Raw genomic sequence first — 24,781 nt, forward strand, 5'->3', positions numbered from 1 at the left:
ACTATAATTTCATCAACACCTTTTTTTGATGTGGTAAAAATGCGTTTTAATTTGGGGGGGGGGTCCGGTCCTGGGGCCTGAACTCTGGGCCTGGGCGCTGTCCCTCAGCTCTTCAGCTCAAGGCTAGCACGCTACCACTTGAGCCATAGCACCACTTCTGGCTTTTTTTTTTTCCTGCTTATGTGGTGCTGAGGAATCGAACCCAGGGCCTCAGGCATGCAAGGCAAGCGCTTTACCATTGAGCCACCTTCCCAGCCCCAAATGCGTTTTAATTTTAACCTGCCATATATTCCTGGACATTTACTTGCTTCCTACATAGTATTTTGGAATAATTACAAGTTTAATATCTTTCCTTGTTTCAAGGAATTGTAATGTTTCATATTTTGCTTCATTTCTTCTAATGTTTTTCTGAGTCAAAAAACTATTCTTTCTTTGCTTAAAGGAACTGAGGCCTAGGGAGTTAGTCTAGGCAAAGAAATAGTTAAGCCTATGGAGTAAAAGCTTCCTGTCTCATACTGTGGTACTCATTTCTCTAAGTTGTATTCTTTTAAACTTGTTGCCTTTTTTTTTTTTTTTGGTCAGGCTTGGGGTTTGAACTCTGGGCCTGGATGCTGTCCCTGAGCTCTTCAGCTCAAGGCAAGTACTCTACCACTTGAGCCACAGCACCACTTCCTGTTTTCTGGTGGTTAATTGGAGATAAGAGTGTCACAGACTTTCCTGCCTGGACTGGCTTTGAACTCCAATCCTCAGATCTCAGCCTCTTGAGTACCTAGGATTACAGGGGTGAGCCACTGGTGCCTGGCTTGTTGCTTCCTTTTTTTTCAACCGAATAAGAAACTGTGGCAGCTCCTAAAAGTTAATCTTGTTTGTTTATCTGCTTTGAGTTAATTATTAAAAAACATTCTTATAGCTGCTTATGAACAAGCTACTGTTTTGGGTTTTTTTTCAAGTTTTAAAATTCATTTTATAAATTGTGTTTTTTCCTGCTTCTTGGTATATACAGATATCCATTGATTGTAAAAGCCAACAACTGCAAACAAGCTAATTATGTTCAGTTAAGTTTGGCTAAAAATAGTTCATCTATACAAAAGAATGCACTAACTATTGAGAATGATACATCTCCTTTCTATATATGATTTTGTAACATAATTTCCATGATTACATATTAAGCAAAATGCACATATACATATGATGGATACTTGTATACATAATTACATATATGAATATACATTCAAACACACATTGAATACAGCCATCAGCATTTGTATTTATGAATAGCTTTCCAGGGATAAAAGAAAAAGGCCCAAAACAATGTATTACTTCACTCAGATGACCCAGCTAAATACTATCTATTGTCAGGTAAAGAAACATATACTCTCAGCATGATATGATAGTGACTGTATCTCTGTTGTCCTGTTCCCCAAATCAGTAGTATGAATATAATCTTGAAAAAAAAATTATACCAAGTCAAACTGAGTACATTTTACAAAACATCTGGCCAATGTTTTTATTTTATTTTTGGTGGATTTGAAGATTGAACTCATTAAACTCAGGGCCTCACACTGAGTAAGCTTCTGTTTTATAATTTCATCTAAATTTCAAACTGTAAGAACTCTATAAGTACTCTAACAAGTGGAGGTTTATATAATGTGCACCATGTAATTTTCCTGATTTATGGTTTCAAAGCAGTTTTGAGATAAACTACCCTTAATTTTGCATATTATTTTTTAGAATTGTCAATGTTTTGTGATAAATTCATTTTATACTAATTCCATTGCACACATTGATTGTGTGTCATCAAAGTACAGCTTATGAATTTTCTTTTCAAAATAGCAATTACTATTTTGTTTTTAGTTCATTTACTGAGCTACGAAGTTAATCCAAAGCTGGGCACTGATGGCTCATTCCTTGCTGTAAGTCCTACTGACTCAAGAAGTTGAGAGCTGAAGATCTAAGTATGAAGCTACCTGGGCAGGCAAATCTGAAAAACTCTTATCTCTACTTAACCAGCAAAAAGGTGGAACTAGAGGTGTGATTGAAGTGGTAAGAGTATCACCTGTGAAGAAAAAAAGTCAAGTGTTAGTGTGAGGCCCTGAGTTCAAGCACCAATACACACACACACACACACACACACACACACACACACACACACACACACACACACACACACACACACACACACACACACACACACACACACACACACACACACACACACACACACACACACACACACACACACACACACACACACACACACACACACACACACACACACTCTCTTAAACTAAAAATGTTAACCCAATACTAAACTTGTTGTTTGTTCTTAACAGATGTCCAGATTAACATAAAACGTTGTCTTAGCGATGGATGTGATACTAGAATTCATGGTCTGAGGGCTATTGGCTTTCAGAGAGTTAAAAAGTCTGGAGTCTCAGTCTCAGATGCCTCTGCAATATGGTATTGGTCTCTGCTGACATCTTTGGTGACAGCTTCAATGGAGACAAACCCTGCATTTGTCCAGACAGTGCTGCATAATACCCAGTAAGTCACTCTTGTTTTCCACTTTGTCAAGGTACATATACTCTTCTGTAATCCTCCAGAAGTCTTCCTTCTTCCAAGCTCATTCAACAGTGTAGTCCATAGACCTGCTGTTTTGATTGCAGTTTTCAGCTCCACAATGCTCCTTTGATTGATGTTCTGACTTTGTAGACTTTGAAGAAGTGCTCATTCCACATTCTTTCCCCCCATTCTTGAGTTTCTCCAATGCCTTTCTTCATCTGTTCATCAAGTGTTCCAGTCTTGTGAGATCACCATTTTGTACCTGTTGTTACCCATTGGGGACAATTGTTTGAGTTTATATAACAGTTAATATTAAGTAGGACCTTTTCAATATCAGGTCAAACAGTTGTTTTACCTACTGACACTAAAATGTTTCTATAAAACAAATCCTCATTTTATAGTGACCTTCCCTGAAGTTTCACAAGTAGGCAGTGTAGATCAGTTTGAATCTAGGTGTTTGGACTCCCAAGTTTAGAGCTCTTTAAGTAACGAATGAAATCTTTCAAAGATGCTAAATTTTGAATGTAGTGCTCCTCTGAAAATTTTCTCTTCAAATCTCTTAGGAGACTAAGAGTATGGCTCAAATGGCAGAGTACCTGCCAAGTGAGCATAAGGCCCTGCATTCAAATTCTAGTGCTTCCAAGTAAATTACTGGCTAGCAAATAAAATAAAAATGGTGGGCATTAGTGGCTCACACCTGTAATTCTAGATCTGTAATTCTGAGATCTGAGGATTGCTGTTCGAAGACAGCTTAGACAGGAAACCCTATGAACTCTTTTTTTTTTTTTTCCTGGTCCTGGGGCTTAAATTCTGGGTGTGGGGACTGTCCTTGAGTTTCTTTTGCTTAAGGCAAGCACTCTATCACTTGAACCATAGGACTGTTTCCAGCTTTTTCTGAGTAATTATTGGAGATAAGAGTCTCATGGACTTTCCTGCCTGATGTGGCTTTGAACTGCCATCCTTAGATCTTAGCCTCCTGAGTAGCTAGGATTATAGACATGAGCTAGCTTCTGTGAATTCTTATCTCTAATTAACCAAAAAGCTTGAAGTGGGGCTCAAGTAGTAAAGCACTAGCCTTGACCAAAAACAACAACAAAAAACCCTCTGAGACAGCACTCAGGCCCTGAGTTTCAGCTCCGGGATTGGTGCGCGCGTGTGCGCACACACACACACACACACACACACACACACACACACACACACACACACACACACACACACACCCCACACACACACCAACCACCCCCCACCACCCCCCCCACACGAAACAACCACCCACAAACTGATAGGGCAGAAATCCAAGAAGGGCAAGGAATGTGACTTAGTAGCTAAGCATACATGAAGTGCTCTGGATTCTATTCCTCAGTATCACATAAACAGAAAAAACCAGAAGTGGCACTGTGGCTCAAGTGGTAGAGCACTTCCCTTGAGCTGAAGAACTGAGGGGCAGTGTCCAGGCCCAGAGTTCAGGCCACACCACTGACAAAAAAAAAAAAAAGAATCTCAGGGATAGTGCCCAGGCCCTGAGATCAAGCCCTAGGACTGGTCAAAAGAAAAAAAAAATTCTAAAAAGTGACAAACAACAAAAACAGGCAGTTTTAATAGTAATGTTAGTGTTGTATGTAGGTTCAAAGCCTATTAATATGCTGGGGGCCGGTGGCTCACTCCTATAATCCTAGGTACTCAGGAGGCTAAGATCTGAGGATCATGGTTCAAAAGCTAGCCCAGGCAAAGTCCGTGAGACTCATGCCGGTGGCTCACTCCTATAATCCTAGGTACTCAGGAGGCTAAGATCTGAGGATCATGGTTCAAAAGCTAGCCCAGGCAAAGTCCGTGAGACTCATATTTCTAATAAACCATCAGAAAACCAGAAGTGGTGCTGTGGCTCAAGTGGTAGAGCACTAGCCTTGAGCTGAAGAGCTGAGGGGCAGTGCCCAGGCCCTGAGTTCTAGGCCCATGACTGACGAAACAAAACAAAAAAACTGATTAATAGGCATTATTATTTTTAAAATATTCCAGTCCTGGAGCTTGAACTCAGGGCCTGGGTACTGTTCTGAGTGTTCTGGCTCAAGGTTAGCACTCTACCACTTGAGCCACAGTTCTACTTCTGGCTTTTTTGGTGGTTAGTTTGAGATAAGAATCTCACAGACTTTCCTACCAAGGCCGGCTTGGGACTGTTATCCTCCAATATTAGTCTCCTGAGTAACCAAGATTATAGACATGAACCACCAGTGCCCAGCTAATAGAATGTCAAAGTATTAGCTAAAAGTAAATTGCCAGTGTTTAGTGCTTTTTTTTTTTTTGCCATCTTTTAATCTTTGTTGGCACTATTCTCTCTCTCTCTGTCTCTCTCTCTCTGTCTCTCTCTCTCTCTTTCTCTCTCTCTCTCTCTCTGCCCCCTCCTCTCTCTCTCCCCTCCCCCACACTCTCAGTTTTTGTTTTTGGTGCTGATCCTTAGGCTTGAACTCAAGGCCTGGGTTCTGTCATTGAGTTTTGTTGTCCAAGGCTAATGTTCTGCCAATTGAACTATGGCTCCACCTCTTGGTGGCTAATTGGAGATAAGAGTTTCACGGACTTGGGTGCCCAGGCTAGCTTCAAACCATGATTCTCAGACTCAGCCTTCTGAGTAGCTAGGATTATAAGCATGAGCCACCAGTGCCTGGCAGCTAGCACTATTAAGTAAAACTTGTAGCAAATAATTCTGTTAGTCTTGCAATTGCCGTATCTGAAGAGTAAGAGTTGACCATGACCCTTTCTTCTTTCCTAAACCATTTTAAACTCAGAGAAACATCGCAAGTATAACACAGGGAATTCTTATTTCTTTTTCAGTCATTTGAGGGCAATTTACTAGCTTGATACCCCAGTGTCCCTAAACACTTCAGTGTGTATATCCTACAAACAATATTTTCTAGCAACCATCAAGATCAGGAAATTAACCACTAGTATACATTACTGCCATCTAATCCTCAGACCCCATTCAGGTTTTACAAATCATCCCAATAATGTCCTTTGTAGCAAAGGATCCAGTCCAGAGTCACAATTTGCATTACATTGTTATATCTTTAGTTTCCTTAACTTGGAAACAATTCCTCAGCCTTTCTTAGACCTTGACACTTTTTGGTGCTCATACTGGGCCATACTTAGATCTTCAGCTCTCAACTTCTTAAGTCAGTAGGATTTACAGCAAGGCATGAGCCATCAGTGCCCATACTCAGGGCCTCACACTCTTGCTTAGTTTCTTTGTTTACACTGGTGCTTTACCACTTGAGCTATGCTTTCAGACCAGCATTTTTGCTGGTTAATCAGAGATAGAGTTTCTCAGAATTTCTGCTGGAGCTGGCTTTAAACCTTGATTCTAGCCAGGCATCAGTGCTCACATCTGTAATCCTAACTACTCAGGAGGCTGAGATCTGAGGCTCAAGGTTCAAAGCCAGTTCAGGCCGGAAACTCTTAAGACTCTCATCTCCAATAAACTACTCAGGACAACCAACAAAAAACCCACAAACCTTGATTCTCTGATCTCAAGCCTCCTAAGTAGCTAGGATTATAGTATAAGCCACTGATAGGGGTTGGGAAGGTGGCTCAGTAGTAGAGTGCTTGCCTTGCATGCATGAGGCTCTGGGTTTGATTCCTCAGTACCACATAAGCAGAATAAGCTGGAAGTGGCACTGTGGCTCAAGTGGTAGAGCGCTAGCCTTGAGCTGAAGAGCTGAGGGACAGTGCCCAGGCCCAGAGTTCAGACCCCACAACTGACCAAAAAAAAAAAAAAAAAGGCCACTGATATCTGGCTGACCTTGACACTTTTGAAAAATATAGGTCATTTGAGTTTTCATTAGTTTTGTTTTGTGACAGCGTCTTATTATATAGACTAGCCTAAACTTAAACTTGTGATCCTCCTACCCTAGGTAGGAGAAGTTTACCACAATGCCAAACTAGGTCAAGTTATTTTGAAGAATAACCTATAATTCTGATATATCTGGTGTTTCATCATGAAAACTTAGGGTTTTTATTATTTTTTTTCAAGTAAGGTTTTGCTTTGCAGTCCAGGCTAGCCTTGGACTCATCATCAAGAAGGAAGCCTTCTTCTTCTACCTCCTGAGTCTTCAACAGGCATGCCTTACTATGACTTGCTAGATTTTATATTTTTAGCAGATATCATAATGATATTGTGTTATTATCACATCCCATCAGAAGGCACACGATTTCAGATTATCCTGTTTCTGGGGCCAGTGATGTTAACTTTGCTCATTTAACTAACATCATCTGCCAGCTTTTTCTACTGTAAAATAACTTTTTCCTTTGCAATTGAGTATTTTGTAAGGAGGTACTTTAGGACTATGTGAATATCCTCTATTATCAAATTTCTAATTTTATTAGTAAGGATTTAATTGATTCCTAGTCACTGTATTCAATTAACAATTTTAATACTCAGACTTTCAGATTTAGCTGGTGATAGCCCCTTCAACCTGGCTTATGTGTTTTTGGGTTTTTTTTTGGGGGGGGGGTCCGGTCATGGGGCCTGAACTCTTGGCCTGGGCGCTGTCCCTCAGCTCTTCAGCTCAAGGCTAGCGCTCTACCACTTGAGCCACAGAGCCACTTCCGGCTTTTTTTCTTTTTGCTTATGTGGTGCTAAGGAATCGAACCCAGGGCCTCATGCATGCAAGGCAAGCGCTCTATCACTGAGCCACCTTCCCAGCCCCAAGCTTATGTGTTCTTTGACTTATTCTTAGAAAACATCTTTTGATATATGTGTCTAGTACCAGGGCTTGAACTCATGGCCTTACACTCTGAAATAGCTTGCTTTGATGGTGCTCTACTACTTGTGCCATGCTTCAGTCCAGCTTTTTACTAGTTATTTTGGAGATAGAGTATTGTGGAATTTTTTATTAGGCTGGCTTCAAATTGCATGTAATAGTCCTCAGGAGTTATTTATTGCATGAATTTGTTAAGTGACCGCTAATCAGAGAAGGCAACAATGTTGGAAAATTCAAAATAATAACTGCAAAAGATGAGAGAAGAGAAATATTAAAACATATTAATATGTTAAGGATGTAGGTCAGTGGTAGAGTGCTTGCACAAAACAAAAAGCAGTCATCAAGATAAAAAGGGCAAGAAACAAGGCAGGAATGCTGAATGTGATAATACTGATCTGTTTAGGAAACAATAAAAGTCACGAGGGGCTGAGAAGTTGGCTCAGTGGTAGAGCACTTGCCTAGCATGCATGAGGCCCTGGGTTTGATTCCTCAGGACCACATAAGCAGAAAACAAAAAGCCAGAAGTGGCGCTGTGGCTCAAGTGGTAGCGTGCTAGCTTTGAGCTGAAGAGCTGAGGGACAGCGCCCAGGCCCAGAGTTCAGGCCCCATGACCGGACCCAAAAAAAAATAAACTAAAATAAAATTCATGACACCTATTTATATAAAACAGACATCTTACTGAGCCACACACTGTTCTGTCTCTTGGATTCAATGAAATACCCATCATTATCCCAACATCCTTCTTCAATGAAATAGAAACAATCCAAAAATTCCTATGGAATAATAACCCCAAATAGCAAAAACAATCCTTAGCCGTGTTGGAGGAATATAATACCAAACTTCAAACTCTTATTACAAAGCTATAATAATCAAAACAGCTTGATACTGGCATAAGAACAGACCTGAGGACTGGAATAGAACTGAAGACCCAGAAATGAACCTGCAGACTTATGGCCACCTAATCTTCAATAAGGGAGCCAAAAAAATAGTATGGAAGAAAGATAGCCTCTTCAGTAAATGGTATTGGCAAAACTGGTTAGACGTCTGTAGAAAATTAAAGATAGATCCTTATATATTATATATCACCCTGTACCAGAATCAGTTCCAAATGGATCAAAGACCTTGAGGTAAAAGCAGATATCCTGAAAAAAATTACAGGAAGGAATAGGAGAAACTAGGGCTCCTTGGCACAGGCTGAAATTTTCTTAATAAAGACCCAGAAACACAACAAAATCGAAAAGAAAGGTTTGATGAATGGGATTGCATGAAACTGCAGAGCGTCTGCATGGCAAAGGACATAGCTAGCAAGATCAATAGGAAGTTCACAGATTGGGAGAAGATCTTCACTAGCCATACAACAGACAAGGGCCTCATATCTAAAATATACTTAGAACTCAAAAAATTAAATCACCCAGAACAAATCCTCAAAGAAACAACTGCCCCATTAATAAATGGCTAAAGACTTAAAGAGAGATTTCTCCAAAGAGGAAATAAGAATGACCAATAGAATATGAAGAAATGCTCAACATCAATTCTCTCTAAGAATTCTAGAGTTTTATTTAGAGTTTGTGTCTTGTGTCCTCATTACTTCAAATGAATGCTGAGTTCTAGACAGTTGACAAAGCTTTTACAGAAGGCAGTGGAACTCTTAGAGAGAAAATGGAGCCCTATGAAAGTATATAGTATTTTCCTGAAGAAAAATATCTAGCTTATATTGTATACAAGGTTCTCCTGGGAATGCTGTCTGCTTTTAAGTTATTCACCAACACAATGTATGTTGTCTAATGTCATGCCAGGCTTCCTTCTGATTTTACATGTTATTTTTCTAGGAAGGCGCTGCAGCATATGCCTCCACTTTCTCTCTCACCAGGATCTGCAGACTTCTCAACTTTCTTATCTCCCAATGTTCTGGAAGAAGTGGACAGCTTCCTCATAAGGATAACTAGGTAAAAACAAGATTGATGAAATTTTCTTTTTTTTTTTTTTTCTTTTCTTTTTTCTTATATGGTACTGAGGAATCGAACCCAGGGCCTCAGGCATGCAAGGCAAGCGCTCTACCACTGAGCCACCTTCCTAGCCCCCAAGATTGATGAAATTTTCTTTGCATGCTTCTAAAATGTCCTATCTTAGTACTCAGTTGTGCTATCTTGAATATTTTTGCATTAAATTTTTTAGAAATTCCTTGTTTAAAAAAATGCTGGGCACTAATGGCTCACGCCTGCAATCCTAGATACTTAGGAGGCTGAGATCTGAGGATTGCAGTTCAGAAAGTCCGAGAGACTCTTATCTCCAATTAACTACCGGAAAACTGGAAGTGGAACTGTGGCTCAAGTAATAGGGTGCCAGCATTGAGCTGAAGAGCTGAGGGACAGCACCCAGGCCCAGAGTTCAAGACCCACAACCACCCCCCCCCCCCAAAAAAAAAGTGAGTCAGGTGATGGTGGCTCACACCTGTAATTCTAGCTCCTCAGGAGGTTTGAGATATGAGATTGGTAGCCAACCCATGCAGGGAAGTTTGTAAGACTTCTCCAATTAACCACCAAAGAAGCTGGAGTAAAGCTGTGGCTCAAGTGGTAAAGCATTAGCTTTTTGCAAAAGAGCTTAGAGATAGCACTCAAGCCCTGCATTTAATCTCTAGGACAAAAAAGACTAATAGGATGAATTCTGTGACAGGGTAGAAGGCATGTATGCTTATTAAGTCTTTGAAAAAATTAAATCTAATCTTTAAAGATTGACACTAACCAGGTGCTGGCTCAAGTTGTAGAGCAAGCAAGCCAATCAACTATGAGGCCATGAGTTCAAACTCTGGATCCCCCCTCCAAAAAAGAGAGATCATCAATAAAATGATAGAGCAGAAGAGAAGGTAAAGTAATAGTTTTATCTGTCTAGAGACTATTTCCAAGCACTATCACCTAGCCTCAAGAATTAGAGGGCAGGAGGGGCTGGGAAGGTGTCTCAGTGGTAGAGCGCTTGCCTTGCATGCATGAGGCCCTGGATTCGATTCCTCAGCACCACATAAGCAGAAAAAAAAAAAGCCAGAAGTGGCGCTGTGGCTCAAGTGGTAGAGCGCTAGCCTTGAGCTGAAGAGCTGAGGGACAGTGCCCAGGCCCAAAGTTCAGGCCCATGACCGGACCCCCCCCCCAAAAAAAAAAAAAAAAAAAGAGAGGGCAGGGCTGGGAATGTTGCTTATTGGTAGAGTGCTTGCCTAGCATGCACGAAGCCCTGGGCTCAATTCCTCAGTACCACATAAACAGAAAAAGTGAGAAGTGGCATTGTGGCTCAAGTGATAGAGTGCTAGCCTTGAGCAAACGAAGCTCAGGGATGGTGCCCAGGCCCTAAATTCAGGCCCCAGGACTTGCAAAGAAAAAAAAGAGAGAGAGAGAAAGGGCAAAGCAGGTGCTGGTGTCCTCATGTCATAGCCCTCACTGCTTAGGAGGCTAAGATCCGACTGATGATCTAGATTTGAAGCTCTCCCAGGCAGACAAATGCTTGAGACTCTATCTCCAATTAACCAGAAAAAATTGTGGACTGGAGGCCTTGCTCAAGTTGTAGAGTATGAGCCATGTACAACAATAAAGTCCAAGAGAGAGCACAGATTCCCTACTATTGTCCCTTACATACATCCACACACACACATCCACATCCACACACACAGACACACAAATTAAGGGGAACCAAGTGCTGGTAGCTTACAGGCTCACACTTGTTATTCTACTTAAGAAGCTGAGATAGGAGGCTTGTGGTTTGAAGCCAGCCCAGACAGAAAAGTTTGTGAGACTCTTATCTCTAGTTAACCAACAAAATACTGGAAGCAAAAAGCTCAAGTGGGCAAGTGCTAGCTTTGAACAAAAAACTAAAAGAGACTTCTAGGCCTAGTTTAAGCTCTAGTACTAGCACACACATGAAACAGAGGGGTAAAAAGGTTAGGCCTACAATTCAATTAGAAGTATCTCCAAGTGTAGAATACATGACTTTGTTTACCCTCCTTCCTAGTCAGTGCCTCTCACTCACTTTTTATGCAGTACGAATAGCCTGACTGTCTAAGTAATCTTAGTAGCTTAACAGAAGGGGAGCACTTAGTATTGGGACACTCAGATTTTTTCAGTGTGTCCTTAAGACTCCTACTCCTACTCTGGATACAGAGCAGTCTGTATCCAGATAGTCCTAAAAGTTAGTGTGCTGGGAGAAAATGAGGGAGGAAGTGACTCTTCAAAAAGAAATATACTCAATACCTGACATATAACTGCAACCCCTCTGTACATTGCCTTTACAATAAAAAAATTTAAAGTATGATGTATTTATAAAGTGTAAAAGTTGCAGATCTGAAATAAATTTTCTATACTTGTAAGAAATATGCCCTCAACTCCTTGACTAAACCAGTTTATCACCAAAACCTCCTAATAACAGAGATTGCAGCAGCTCATTTGTCTTCAACTTAGAATCATTTATATTTATAGATTGTACAGAAGTGTGTATCTACTTCCCTTGCTGAGTTAATTTAGTTTTCTCATAGGTGCTAGAGGCCTAGCTCAAGTGGTAGAGCACCTGCCTAGCAAGTGCAAGATCCTGAATTAAAACCCCAGTATCATTGGGCACTGGTTGTTCAAGCCTAATCCTTGCTACTCAGGAGATTGATATCTGAGGATTGAGGTTCAGTCCAGGCAGATATATTCAAGAGACTTTTATTAACCAGCAAAAATTTTCAAGAGGAGGTATGGCTCAAGTGGCAAAGCACTAGCCTTAGGCAAAAAAACAGCAAGAGTACAAAGCTTGCCAGGAGCCAGTGGCTCACGCCTATAATCCTAGCTCTCAGGAGGCTGAGATCTGAGGATCACAGTTCAAAGCCAGCCTGGACAGGAAAGTCTGTGAGACTCTTATATCCAATAAACCACCAGAAAGCCAGAAGTGGCACTGTGGCTCAAGTGGTAGAGTGCTTGCCTTGAGCTAAAGAGCTGAGGGACAGCACCCAGGTCCAGAGTTCAAGCCCGACAAAAAAAAAAAAAAGAGTACAAGGCTTTTAATTCAAGCCATATTACCAGTACAAATGCAAAGAAACAACAACAACAAGTACAAAAAACCTAGTATGGCCAAAATACATATTTCTATAAAAAGGATTTTGGTCTGATCAAGAAGCAGATCAAGATATATGTTAATTGTAACTCTTGTATAACCATTTGAAGATATAAATATATAAATTTTAAAGATATATATAATTTAAAGAATTTTCAAAAGGTATTTCTTTTTTTAAAAAAGCATTTGGCAATAATTTTAAGCATAATTCCTTTATTTCTTGGGAGTATTGCAGGATAGTGATATTTAGCTAAAGTCAAACACATTTTAACTATCACAAGGTGAATTGTCATTATCATGGTCTATAAAGCTTATGAACTCTACGAACTTTGACAGTACAACTATTTCTTCCAAATAGGGTGATGTGTACATTTCTTTCCTTTTACCTAGTGTAAGCTGTTCTTCTTTCTTTCGTATTATTACCTTCCTCTCATTGCTGTCCTTGAGTTTAAAGCATAATTTTATTTATTGGCTTGAACTAATGTTACATGGGCTTGAACTATTTCAATTGTTTTCATAGTTTTAGTAAGTGAACAGTTTGTTTTTTTCTTTTCTTTTCTTTTTAGCTGCTGTTCTACTCCACAGGTAGAACTGACTCTGCTGGCCTTTGCACTGGCAAGAGGAAGTGTTGCCAAAGTGATGAGTTCTTTGTGCACCATCATTGACCAACTGGACACACAGTATGATGCCCTGTCCCTCATTTCATCCATGGCATCTGTCAGACAGAACCTGCTTCTTAAATATGGTAAATGACCTGAGCATGAAGAAGATACCAGCAATGGACAAATCATAAAGCCATCCTTACTTTATGCCCTTCTGGCATTTCTGGTCTTTCAAGGCAATTCATAGACTAGACCTTTATCCCTGGGTTAGCATACCATTTGAGTGTGAGCTTTTGGTTGGAGTTAGTAGAGGGAAGGGAGATGTTCATAGTTTGTAATTATGGCAGGGTCAGAAGAGGATATCTGAGTGTCTCTTAGTAGTCTCCCAACATTTGCTGATGCAGTCATTAAGTGTAGTGCCCATTTGAACAATCATCTTTGGGGATGTACTGGAGTGTGTCATAATGTAGGTCAGGAAGTTTTGAGGGCTGGGAAGGTGGCTCAGTGGTAGAGCGCTTGCCTTGCATGCATAAGGCCCTGGGTTCGATTCCTCAGCACCACATAAGCAAAAAGAAAAAAGCCGGAAGTGGCTCTGTGGCTCAAGTGGTAGAGCACTAGCCTTTTTCTGAAGAGCTGAGGGATAGTGCCCAGGCCCAGAGTTCAGGCCCCACAACCAGACCCCCTCCCCCCCCCCAAAAAAAAAAAAAAAAAGAAGTTTTGAAAGTTGGAAAACTTACCATCTGGAAGGAAGAAACTTGCTGAAACTTGGTACAAAGAAATTCTTGGCTTAGAATACATCCCTCTGAAGTTCATCATGTCACCACTTTCCCTGGACCCACTAGCAATCAGTCTTAGCACTTTGTCACTTAGCTAAGATGGATTCAGACCCCTAATCCCTCTCAACCCAAGAACCTATAAAGTTGTTCCCAAATACTATACTTGGCAATGTGGTAAAAACTTACTTGCTGTCCTGGTCTCTAGTGGTAAAGTTTCTGTCCACAAATTCAGTATTAGATCCCATCCTCTACAGTAATAGAAATGTTATTAGGGTATTTATACCATGCTGTTTGTGCCTGTGTTTTACTGTGACTTCATTTGTTGATTTATATTTAATTTTTAAAGGCAGACAATCATCCTTCTAGTTTTTTCCTACACTTAGAAGAGTCTTCTCTTAAAGAAGAGGAGACCTAGAGCGTGCATGGCTCAATGGGAAGGATAGGCATTAATGTAGAAGCTGAAGTGTTCTCTAGAAAAGTTTACTTATACAGATCAGTGGTTGTTCAGATAGTAGGGGATAGGGAAGGGTTGCTCAAGGGATTATACATTATTAGTAAAGATCTTAATTGTGGGGCTGGGAAGGTGGCTCAGTGGTAGAGTGCTTGCCTTCTATGTATGAGGCCCTGGGTTCAATACCTCAGCACCACATAAGCAGAAAAAGCCAGAAGTGGTGCTGTGGCTCAAGTAGTAGAGCACTAGCCTTGAGCTGAAGAGCTGAGGGACAGTACCCAGGCCAAGTTCAGGCCCTACAACTGGCAAATAAACAAAAACAAAAGTCTAATTCTGGATTCTGTAATAGGTTAATAAGTATTCCTTATATTATGGAAGGAAAATCATTTTCTTTTTTTTTGTGGGGGTGGATCCGGTCGTGGGGCCTGAACTCTGGGCCTGGGCACTGTCCCTCAGCTCTTCAGCTCAAGGCTAGCGCTCTACCACTTGAGCCACAGCACCACCTCCGGCTTTTTTCTTTTTGCTTATGTGGTGCTGAGGAATCGAACCCAGGTCCTCATGCATGCAAGGCAAGCGCTCTACCACTGAGCCACCTTCCCAGCCCCAGGAAAGTCATTTTCAATCATCTTTTTTTTTTTTTTGTCGGTCGTGGGGCTTGAACTCTGGGCCTGGGCGTTGTCCCTCAGCTCTTCAGCTCAAGGCGAGCGCTCTACCACTTGAGCTACAGCGCCACTTCTGGTTTTCTGGTGGTTTATTGGAGATAGGAGTCTCACGGTCTTTCTTGCCCAGGCTGGCTTTGAACAGCGATCCTCAGATCTCAGCCTCCTGAGTAGCTAGGATTACAGGCGTGAGCCACCAGCGCCCGGCATTTTCAATCATCTTTGATGATCTTTGTTGATCAATCATCTTTGGTTGATTCTTGAAATGTTCAAAATTTTCCTAGAGATGTTTTAAAGAACTAGGATTAAAATATTAAATGCAAATCTAATAAAACTGATTATTGGCTTCAAAAAAGAGTCTTAGGAATTCCAAAGGTATACTGAGTGTATAGTAATAATGTATATGTGTTCTTTCTGAAGTGATCTAGAGACTGATTAGAATAACTCAAGGACATAGTTATACTTTTCCTCTTTCAGGAAAACAGAAGAATAGTATCAACTTTAGCCTAATATTGTTCTGTTTTTGTTTTTAAATAGTCAGACTTTTTAGTCAGTACTCTGCATGACCATAGGCACTTTCTTAGTTTTCATTTCTTCATAGAGCCAACTTAAGAGTTACCTTCTTTTTTTTTTTTGTCGGTTATAGGGCTTGAACTCTGGCCTGGGCACTGTCCCTCAGCTCTTCAGCTCAAGGCGAGCGTTCTATAACTTGAGTCACAGTGCCACTTCCGGTTTTCTGGTGGTTAATTGGAGATAAGATTCTCACAGCCTTTCCTGCCCAGGATAGCTTTGAACCTAAATCCTCAGATCTCAGCCTCCTGAGTAGCTAGGATTACAGGCATGAGCCACCGTTGCCCAGCTAAGTTGCCTTCTTTTCTTTGGTCAGGTAAACCTCTTCAGTTGACTCTTCAGGCTTGTGATGTCAAAGGAAAAGAAGACAAGTCAGGACCTGAAAACCTCCTTGTGGAACCATGGACAAGGGATGGTAAGTGATGGGTCCATCTATTTGTAGTGTAGAAGTAGGTAAGCTGTGAAGCCACTTCTGGTGTGGGTGACTTTCAGATGTGTAGTCTTTGCCTTCGCTTGTTTTTAGTTGGTGATATTTCTGAACACTTACTCCTGTTTAACTGTAAGCTGTCTCAGTACTAATGACCTGTATAAATGTGCAAACATTCAAGAGCCTGAGGGCTATTTAACACTGCAGTTCTGAAAGCATGGACATGGATTTCTCTTCGAGTAGAAATATTATTTTTGTCTATGTTTAAGTTTAGTTTCTCTTTCGGTTGTGTTAGCTTAAAATATTAAGAAACACAGTGGCTCAGTACCATACTGCTGGAAACATAATGAGGCAGGCATTTTCCAATAGATATGCTGTATTGGGAGGAAGACTCTTTTGTCCCCTGAAAGGAAAATGTAACCCAGGCACATGGGTTACAAAAACCACATGGACAAGGTCATATAGAGGAAAATATTTATTGCTAGTAGAGCTGACAAGGCCAAGTTCTCATGAGGAAAGGGAACCCTCTGGCTCCTTAGAGGCCTCTTTTACACAGCTGGGGGCTGGTGGTGTTTTACCTGAGGCAGAAGGTGGGAGGTGCCTCACCTGCCCCACAGGTGCTGCCATCGAAGATGGAGCTTAGGCCTGTGAAGGCGCATTTGCTGACTTACATTTCCCCCCTTTTTGGTTTAATATGCAGTACCGTGCAGGGAGTGTGGGCAAAGGTCTTCTCTTCTGGAGCTACTTCTTGCTGAGAGGGGGCACTGTAGCCAATCGGGGGAGAGTCAGGTACTGTACGTAAAGCTGACCAAGGTATTGATGGTCAAGGGATTTTATTTGTCCGTGGCAGGGCCCTCTGGTTCCTCAGTGACTGGAGACAGGGGTCTGGTTGGCTTGGAGGTATATGAGGGTCCGTTAGGCAGGTGATGTTTAACGTGGCAGATGTGAATCCAGTGTGGACCTACAAGGCTGTGGGAATATAGAGAGATACTAAGTCGGGTCCCTCCCACTTAGCAGAGAGCTTGGAGGAACCAGGTGCCCGTGCAGGTAATTTCTTCAAATGTACACTAGGTGCCAGCATTGATAGGACTCAGGAAGAAGTTTAGTTTGGAGGAAGGAGAGAAAGAAAGAGAAAGCATCTACATAGCTGACCTCCTTTAACCTGCCCCACCACCTACAGAAGTTTGATAGATCCCATATAAATACCAGGATCCAGTGTCCCATGAATGGGCCATGTGGACTTATTGTCCAGTGGATGTTCAGGCCAGATCTTGGTACAGAAGTATATGAGCTCCTGTAAATCAATGTCAGATTCAAGTTGAAGCTCTTTTAGATTATTTAAGAGACAACCCAAGGGGAAGTCCTGAGGAATGTCAGGAATATTAGATTGTGTCCCACTCATGGTAAGTGACCTGGGACCAAAAGCTTGCTGCAGAGTGTCCTCGGCAGTGCAGTTTGGCTCAAAAATTGGGAAACAACCAGTGGGAAATGTCATCACGTTTCTCCATGGTGTCCCTCAGCCATGTAGGACTTCAGAAATACGACTTAGATACTTGGCCAAGTTTTTCTGAGGGGCAGGGAGGGAGGGGCAGGGTGAGGACCTTGAAGCCCCTTGACAGATGCACCAAGCCTACACAGTGAAATCTAAGCCTCTAGATTCTTTATTACCTGGAGGTAGGACGTTTTAGCCGCTGGCAGACATGTAGGAGGCATTCAGTCAGTAGGAAACAAGCTTGGCAGTCTTTTGAGTTTGCCTAGGATCGTGGGTTAGGTCCTGGGGTTGCTGGAAGGGCCCTCCTGGTTGTTGGGGGGAACGAATCCACTGGGGAGCCTATCCCCATATGGGCCACCAAAATGAAAGGAAAATGTAAAGGCAGAAAGTAATCCAAAAGACCACCTGGACAAGGTCACATTGAGGAAAAGATTTATTGCCAGCAGAGTTGACAAGGCCAAGTTCTCTTGAGGAAAGGGAGAAAACGGCACCATCTGGTTCCTTGGAGGCCCCTTTTACACATCTGGGAGCTGGTGGTGTTTTACCTGAGGCAGAAGGTGGGAGGTGCCTCCCCTACCTCACAGGTGCTGCCATGGGGGGTGGGGCTTAGGCCCATGAAGAGGAATTTGCTGACTTACAGTGCTAACATAAAAATTGCAGGTAGGGGCTGGGAAGGTGGCTCAGTGGTAGAGCGCTTGCCTTGCATGCCTGAGGCCCTGGGTTCCATTCCTCAGCACCACATAAGCAAAAAGAAAAAAGCCAGAAGTGGTACTGTGGCTCAAGTGGTAGAGCGCTAGCCTTGAGCTCAAAAGCTGAGGGACAGTGCCCAGGCCCAGAGTTCAGGCCTCACCACCCGGGGGAAAAAATTTTGCAGGTATTACACCTGTAAATCTAGCTACTGTAATCCTTCCCATTGAGCCATGCATGCTCTAGGCCTCCTCCTCTTTAAGAGAAGACCCTTCCAAATGTAGGAAAAAAACTAGGATGATTGTCTCCCTTTAGAAATTGAAATAGAGGAGCTGGGAAGGTGGCTCAGTGGTGGAGTGCTTGCCTTGCATGCATGAGGCCCTGGGTTCGATTCCTTAGCACCACATAAGCAGAAAAAGCTGGAAGTGGTGCTGTGGCTCTAGTGGTAGAGCGCTAGCCTTGAGCTGAAAAGCTGAAGGACAGCACGTAGGCCCAGAGTTCAGGCCCCATGACTGACAAAAAAAATAAAAAATAAGAATAAAATAAAAATCAAAGTAGAGGTGTGCCAACTTTGAGGATGGTCCTGAATTCAAGCTGTTGACTCTTCTTAGCCTGGAGTGTTTATGAGTCTTTTTTTCTTCCATCTTTGTGGCTACCAGTATCCTCCATATTCCTTTGTGGTAGTCTCTGTAATGCTTTGAATCTTTTTTTTTTTTTCATACTTTCTATTGTTATCATAAAGGTGATGTACAGAGGAGTTACAGTTACATAAGTCAGATAAAATAATATTTCCTTTTGAACAATGTTACCCTTTCCCTTGCTTTGAATCTTGATGATTCAATAAGAATGTATAATGTTCTAGCACTTAATATGAAAATGGCCTCTGCGAATGTATAATTTAGTGCAGTACCCATCATAATCACAATGTCATTCTTCATCAAGATAGGGAAAACAATAAAAAAAAATTCATATGGAACCAAAGACCCAAATAGCCAAAACAAATTTTAGGGAGAGGGGAGCAATATCAGAAGTATCCTAGTTCCAGACCTCAAACTTTTCTAGGAGCTTTAATAACAAAAACAGCAAAAAGCCTGAAGACCAATGGAATAAACTGGAAGAACCAGAAATTACAGATATCTGATATTTGACAAGGAAGCCAAAAATATATGTTGGAACATATTTCCCAACAAATGATGTTGGGAAAACTGAACATCTATATATAGAAAACTGAAATTGGATCCCTGTCTGTCACCTTTCAGTAGTGTCAACATAAAATGGATCAAAGACTTCAATATCAGACCTGAAAACTTGAAACTTTGAAACTACTGGAAGGAGTAGAAGAAACATTAGAATTTAGTGGCCTAGGGAAGAACTTTATGAGTAGTATACCAGGGCTTAAACTTAGGACCTCCTAAGCTCTCACTCAGCCTTTTCTTATTCTGCCACTTAAGCCTCGCCTCTAGTCGTATAATTTATTCTTTTAAATACAGTTATCCAAACATCTGGAAAAGGTGACAGATCAATAATTGGGATGGTTTTTAGTAATAATACATTTTTTTGGTATTTTAGTTTCTTGAACTTGTCTGTAGAATCATATGACAGAATCATGTAATAACTTGTCTCTGAATTTAATTTTCTTGGATTTTGGTGACAAATTTTGCATATTGTCTTACAGAGATTTGACCTCATAAATCTTTGGTTTGTCAAACTCTGTACTAAGCATAAAATTGATTTTTGTCTTTCATCTTGATAAACATAATGGTTAAGAATAGTTTAGAGAGAAAAAGGGAAGGGGTGACATTGTACAAAAAGAAATGTACTTTTGCCTGGTGCTGGTTGGGTCCTGCCTGTAATCCTAGCTACTCAGGAGACTGAGATCTGAGGATCACTATTCAAAGCCAGCTTGGGCTGAAAAGTCCCCAAGAGACTCTTAATCTCTAATGAACAACCAGGAAACAGGAAGTGGTTCTGTGGCTCAAAGTGGCATCCTGCAAGCCTTCAGCAAAAGAATTCAGTGACAGTACTTAAGCCCTGAGTTTAAGCCCTGACCAGAGAGAGAAGAGAGAGAGAGAGAGAGAGAGAGAGAGAGAGAGAGAGAGAGAGAGAGAGAGAGAGAGAGAGAGACTCTACCTGACTTACATAACTGTAACCTCTCTGTTCATCATCTTTATAATAACTAATTTTTTTTTTTAAAAAGAATAGGGTCCTGGGGAGAATGGTTATCTGGCACTGACTTGAACATTTGTATGTGGTGTATCATTTGGATTTTAAAAAAGACATTCTTGAGTCTAACAGAAGAGCTTTTAGTGAGTTGTTAAAGAACAAAGCAAATGATGACTCCCTTACTAATATAAATGATTACATGTCAGATTTCTTATGAATTAATGAAGATACCCATAAGATATTCCTAAAAAGAACAAAAAAATTCAAGAGAATTGAGATACACAGACCAAGAGGAATGTTGAAATTCATTTACAATTAGCTAGGAATTTGCTCAGCATCTATAAAGAATGACCACCTTTATTTCCTTAGAAAATAATTTTTATTTCTGTGAGAACATTTGTATTACTATCAATATTGTACAACTGACAGAAATATAAAATAGCTAAGAAACAAGAAAAGGTGAAGATGAATTAAATTTTAGTATTAATTGTGTTAGGAAGGGTACTCAGTAATTTTTTGCCCATTTCAGTGTCTTTCACAGTCTTCCCCAACAGAATGCTCTAGAAGCTAACTAGTCCCTTTTTTTTCAGCCTCTAAACTTGCTTACCTTCATCAGCCCTATTCACTTAGTCAAACATAAGTCATTATTTTAGGTATGGCCCAGGAAGATGATTGTCTAGTTTTCATTCTCTCTGATTTAAAGTCACAGCCTTATGTAATTCTAGCTACAAGGAGAGAAGCAAGAAAGCTGGCCTATGATCAAAGCACAAGAGCCTATCTGAAAAATAAGCAAAAAGGAATGGAGCCATGGCTTAAGTGATAGAGTGCCTGAGTGCCCTAACATCAACCCCAGTCCCACCAAAAATATAAAACAATAAAGGTCATATTATTTATAAACATATTATTTATAAACATTGTTCAGGTGGTTGTGTCTGTACAAAGAGGTAAAAAAAATTGTGTGATGCTACTAAATATGCTATTTTTTTTCTTCCAAATAGGCTAGTTATCCTTTGCTTTTGTTGATCTTAAACCTTAGGGTTTTAAACTCCTAATTTTTCTTTTTTTCAGGTTTTCTTACAGAGACTGGAAAAACCAGAGCAAGTACTATTTTTTCTACAGGAACTGAGTCTGCCTTCCAAGTTACACAGATAAGAATTATGGTAATTCTCCTATGTTCTTTTTACTACTTTTGGGTAATATATATCAGCGGTCCATATCATTGAATTTTTATTAGGTATTTGTTATTACTTTGTCTCAAGCCTATAACAGAAGTGAGGGATATAAACATGGATATCTTTGTAATTCTTTGAAGAGTCTGTAAGGATGGAGAAAGTGAAGGAACATTCCTTGGGAAGTAGCCTTGTTTTTCCATGGCTTGATATATATTCAGAATTATTTCATTGGTTTTGTTTTGCATCATGTGGTTAAAATTTAACTATATTAATTGGAAGCAGAAGTTTTGCCCCTTTCATGTTTTCCATCTTGCTGTCGGTTTCCAGGTTCGTCGTGGTGGTATTGGTGCTCAGTGTGGGCTGGTATTTGCTTATAACTCATCTTCTGATAAATTTAATGCAGAAGAACACTTCAAACGCTTTGAAAAATACGACAGATGGAAACTTCAGGAGCTCAGGCAATTTGTAAAACACAGGTAAGAACTAAAATCTGTGTGCTTAATAAGAATGTATCTAACTGAACACTGATGGTATACACCCATAATCCAAGCTATTTGGGAGGCTGAGATCTGAGGATTGAAACTCAAAGCCAGGCTGATCAGGAAAGTCTATGAGATTCTTTTTTTTTTTTTAAACTTTTGTTTTGGATCGGTCGTGGGGCCTGAATTCTGGGCCTGGGCACTGTCCCTCAGCTCTTCAGCTCAAGGCTAGTGCTCTACCACTTGAGCCACAGTGCCACTTCTGGCTTTTTTTTTTTTTCCTGTTTACGTGGTGCTAAGGAATCGAACCCAGGGCCTCATGCATATAAGGCAAGCACTCTACCACTGAGCCACCTTCCCAGCCCCGAGATTCTTATCTCTAATTAACCACCAAAAATCTGGAAGTGGAGCTGTGGCTCAAGTAGTAGAGTTTTAGCCTTGAGCAAAACAACTCATGGACAGTTCCCAGTCCCCCTCTCCCTGCCATGAAGTGTCTGTTCTCTTATTACTGAGCTGTGCTTTCTTGTCTTTATAAAACAAGTGTCACTATCTTACTTCAGTGGCCATAGCATCCATTACTTCTAGTAATATGTGCAAAGATGACTAAAGTAAAATTTTTATTCATAGCTTATTCAAACCCTTTCACCACAGGTACCATTTTCATAATAGTTGAGGAATAATGTATGCTTGTATCAGGGAAACCTGAGGTCTTCAATGTTACCTGCCCCTGGAAAATTTACCCCACCTCTGCTCCCTCTGCTTTTATTGAAAATATTTATGAATCACCTATGATTAAACAAGATACAACAGTGAGGAAGGTGGCACAGCCCTACTGTAGAGAGTTTTTTTTTGGGGGGAGGGGGTCTGGTCATGGGACCTAAACTCTGGGCTTGGGCGCTGTCCCTCAGCTCTTCAGCTCAAGGCTAGCACTCTACCACTTGAGCCATAGCGCCATTTCCAGCTTTTTTCTTTTTGCTTATGTGGTGCTGGGGAATTGAACCCAGGGCCTCAGGCATGCAAGGCAAGCGCTCTACCACTGAGCCACCTTCCCAGCCCCTGTAGAGAGTTTTTTGTGTAGTGCAGGAGGCAGACACCAAGCCTAAGAGTCAGTCACCTAAGGAGTGCTATGTAGGAGGGTGCTGAGAGCAGAGAGCCTCAATTGATCAAGGAAATCATGAATGATGAGTTATAGTTAACTAGCTGCTTAAAGAGAAAGAGTGAGCAAAAAGAAGACCTGGCATAAGGACCCACTAAAGGAGCTGGTAGCTGTGCCAAATATGACTGAGATATATTATGGAGGAAGAGTGGCAAGAGACAGAGTTGGAGAGCTGGGAAAGGCCAAGACAGTGAAGGTTTGTTTTGGATCTTTGACTTTATCCTTAAAGCAAAGTATGATTGGGAGGAGAGCAAGCAGGAGGGTGGGTAGAGCAGGTTGTAGAAGAGCTTTGAGAGATGGAGTGAGGAGATGAACCGTATGCTTTAGAGGAGCTACTGTGGCTTGTGGTATGGCAGCATGGTTGAAAGAGAGCAAGTATGGGACATAAGAGGAGGCTGACAGGCTCAGGAAATCAGAGGTACAGTATATGAGTGAGGTGGCTCCTAGAAGTTGAAACTGCAAGCCCCAGAGGCTGACTGATCACAGGAGAGGGAAGAAGGTACTGAATCTGGGGTTTTAGCTTGAACAGATGGAAGACTTAGCACCTTTCTCCAGGAGAGAAAACGCTTGGGGGAGAAGGAGGTTTGTAGGGTAGCTAATGAACTCAGTAATGGTCCTGCTGAGTTTGACATCCTAGGGGACCTTTGTGGTGTCTAGATGTGTCAGATGGACAAATAAGTCAGGAGCAGGAGTGTGGAGGAGATAGACATAATAATTAAAGTTGTACTTTAAATTGTCAGGCATAGTAGTACATAACTGTAATCCTAGCACTTTGCTAGCCTGGGTTACCTAGAAAGACCCTATAAGAATGCATGGACTGGGAAGAGATGATAACTTAAGTCATTGTGTTGTAACACCAAGATTTAAGGACCAACAGAGAAAAACTTACCCAGAGAAGTAGTGGAAAAGCCAAAGCTGTATATCCAAGAAGCCAAGGAAAAAGAAGCAGGGAATGGCTGTGCTTTCCAGTGTGACATAGTCAGCAAGATAACAAGTAGGTCTGTTGGATATAGCCATAGACATCATTGGTGATCCCTTGAAGGGTATTGCCACTTCCCTAACCCCTTCCCCACCTGCTGTTAACTTACTTTCAAAACTCATGGAGCAGGATCTAGACTCCATTTGTGGTACTGCATTTTACAAGTGACAAGTGTTGGATTTAATAGAATTCATGAAATATCATCCAGTATGGTACTGCTTGCACTTTAATGTGCATTTATATTACCAAGAGGTTTTCTGAAAGTGCAGGATCTGGTTCAGAGCTCTGGGTAGGCTCTGAGACTTTTTTGAAGCTAAGGTCTCACTAGTAGTCAAGGTTGGCCTCAAACTCACACTTCTGCTGCTTCATCCTCCAAGTCCTAGGATTACAGGTGTGAACAAATCACCATGCCTGGCTAAGACTTCATTTCTAACAAGTTCCCAGATGATTAATGGGCCACACTTCTAGGAGCAATCTAGCATAAGTACCTCTACTTGAATTTTTTTTTTTTTTTTTGCCAATCCTGGGCTTGAACTCAGGACCTGGGCACTGTCCCTGAGCTTCTTTTCTTTTGCTCAAAGCTAGCACTCTACAGCTTAAGCCACAGCACCACTTCTGGCCTTTTCTGTTTATGTGCTACTGAGGAATAGAACTCAGAGCTTCATGCATGCTAGGCGAGTCTCATGGATTTTCTTGCCTCGGCTGGTTTTGATCCTCAGATCTCAGCCTTCTGAGTAGCTAGGATTATAGACATGAGCTACCAGTGCCTACCTTGAATTTGT

General features: G+C 41.2%; 1 protein-coding gene across 1 annotated transcript in view; it reads left to right on the forward strand.

Annotated features, from left to right (window-relative positions):
* Positions 1 to 24,781, forward strand: part of Zzef1 (zinc finger ZZ-type and EF-hand domain containing 1) — a 155,668-nt gene that overhangs the window by 30,341 nt on the left and 100,546 nt on the right. The window contains exons 6-11 of the mRNA XM_070001745.1: positions 2,334 to 2,544; positions 9,146 to 9,262; positions 12,953 to 13,131; positions 15,761 to 15,859; positions 21,282 to 21,373; positions 21,713 to 21,861. Of these exons, the coding sequence (XP_069857846.1) occupies positions 2,334 to 2,544; positions 9,146 to 9,262; positions 12,953 to 13,131; positions 15,761 to 15,859; positions 21,282 to 21,373; positions 21,713 to 21,861 (847 nt within the window). The remainder of the gene's footprint in view (positions 1 to 2,333; positions 2,545 to 9,145; positions 9,263 to 12,952; positions 13,132 to 15,760; positions 15,860 to 21,281; positions 21,374 to 21,712; positions 21,862 to 24,781) is intronic.

This window comes from Dipodomys merriami, unplaced genomic scaffold (genome assembly GCF_024711535.1).
Source record: "Dipodomys merriami isolate MVZ:Mamm:240054 unplaced genomic scaffold, mDipMer1.0.p SCAF_59, whole genome shotgun sequence".
Lineage (NCBI taxonomy): Eukaryota > Metazoa > Chordata > Mammalia > Rodentia > Heteromyidae > Dipodomys > Dipodomys merriami.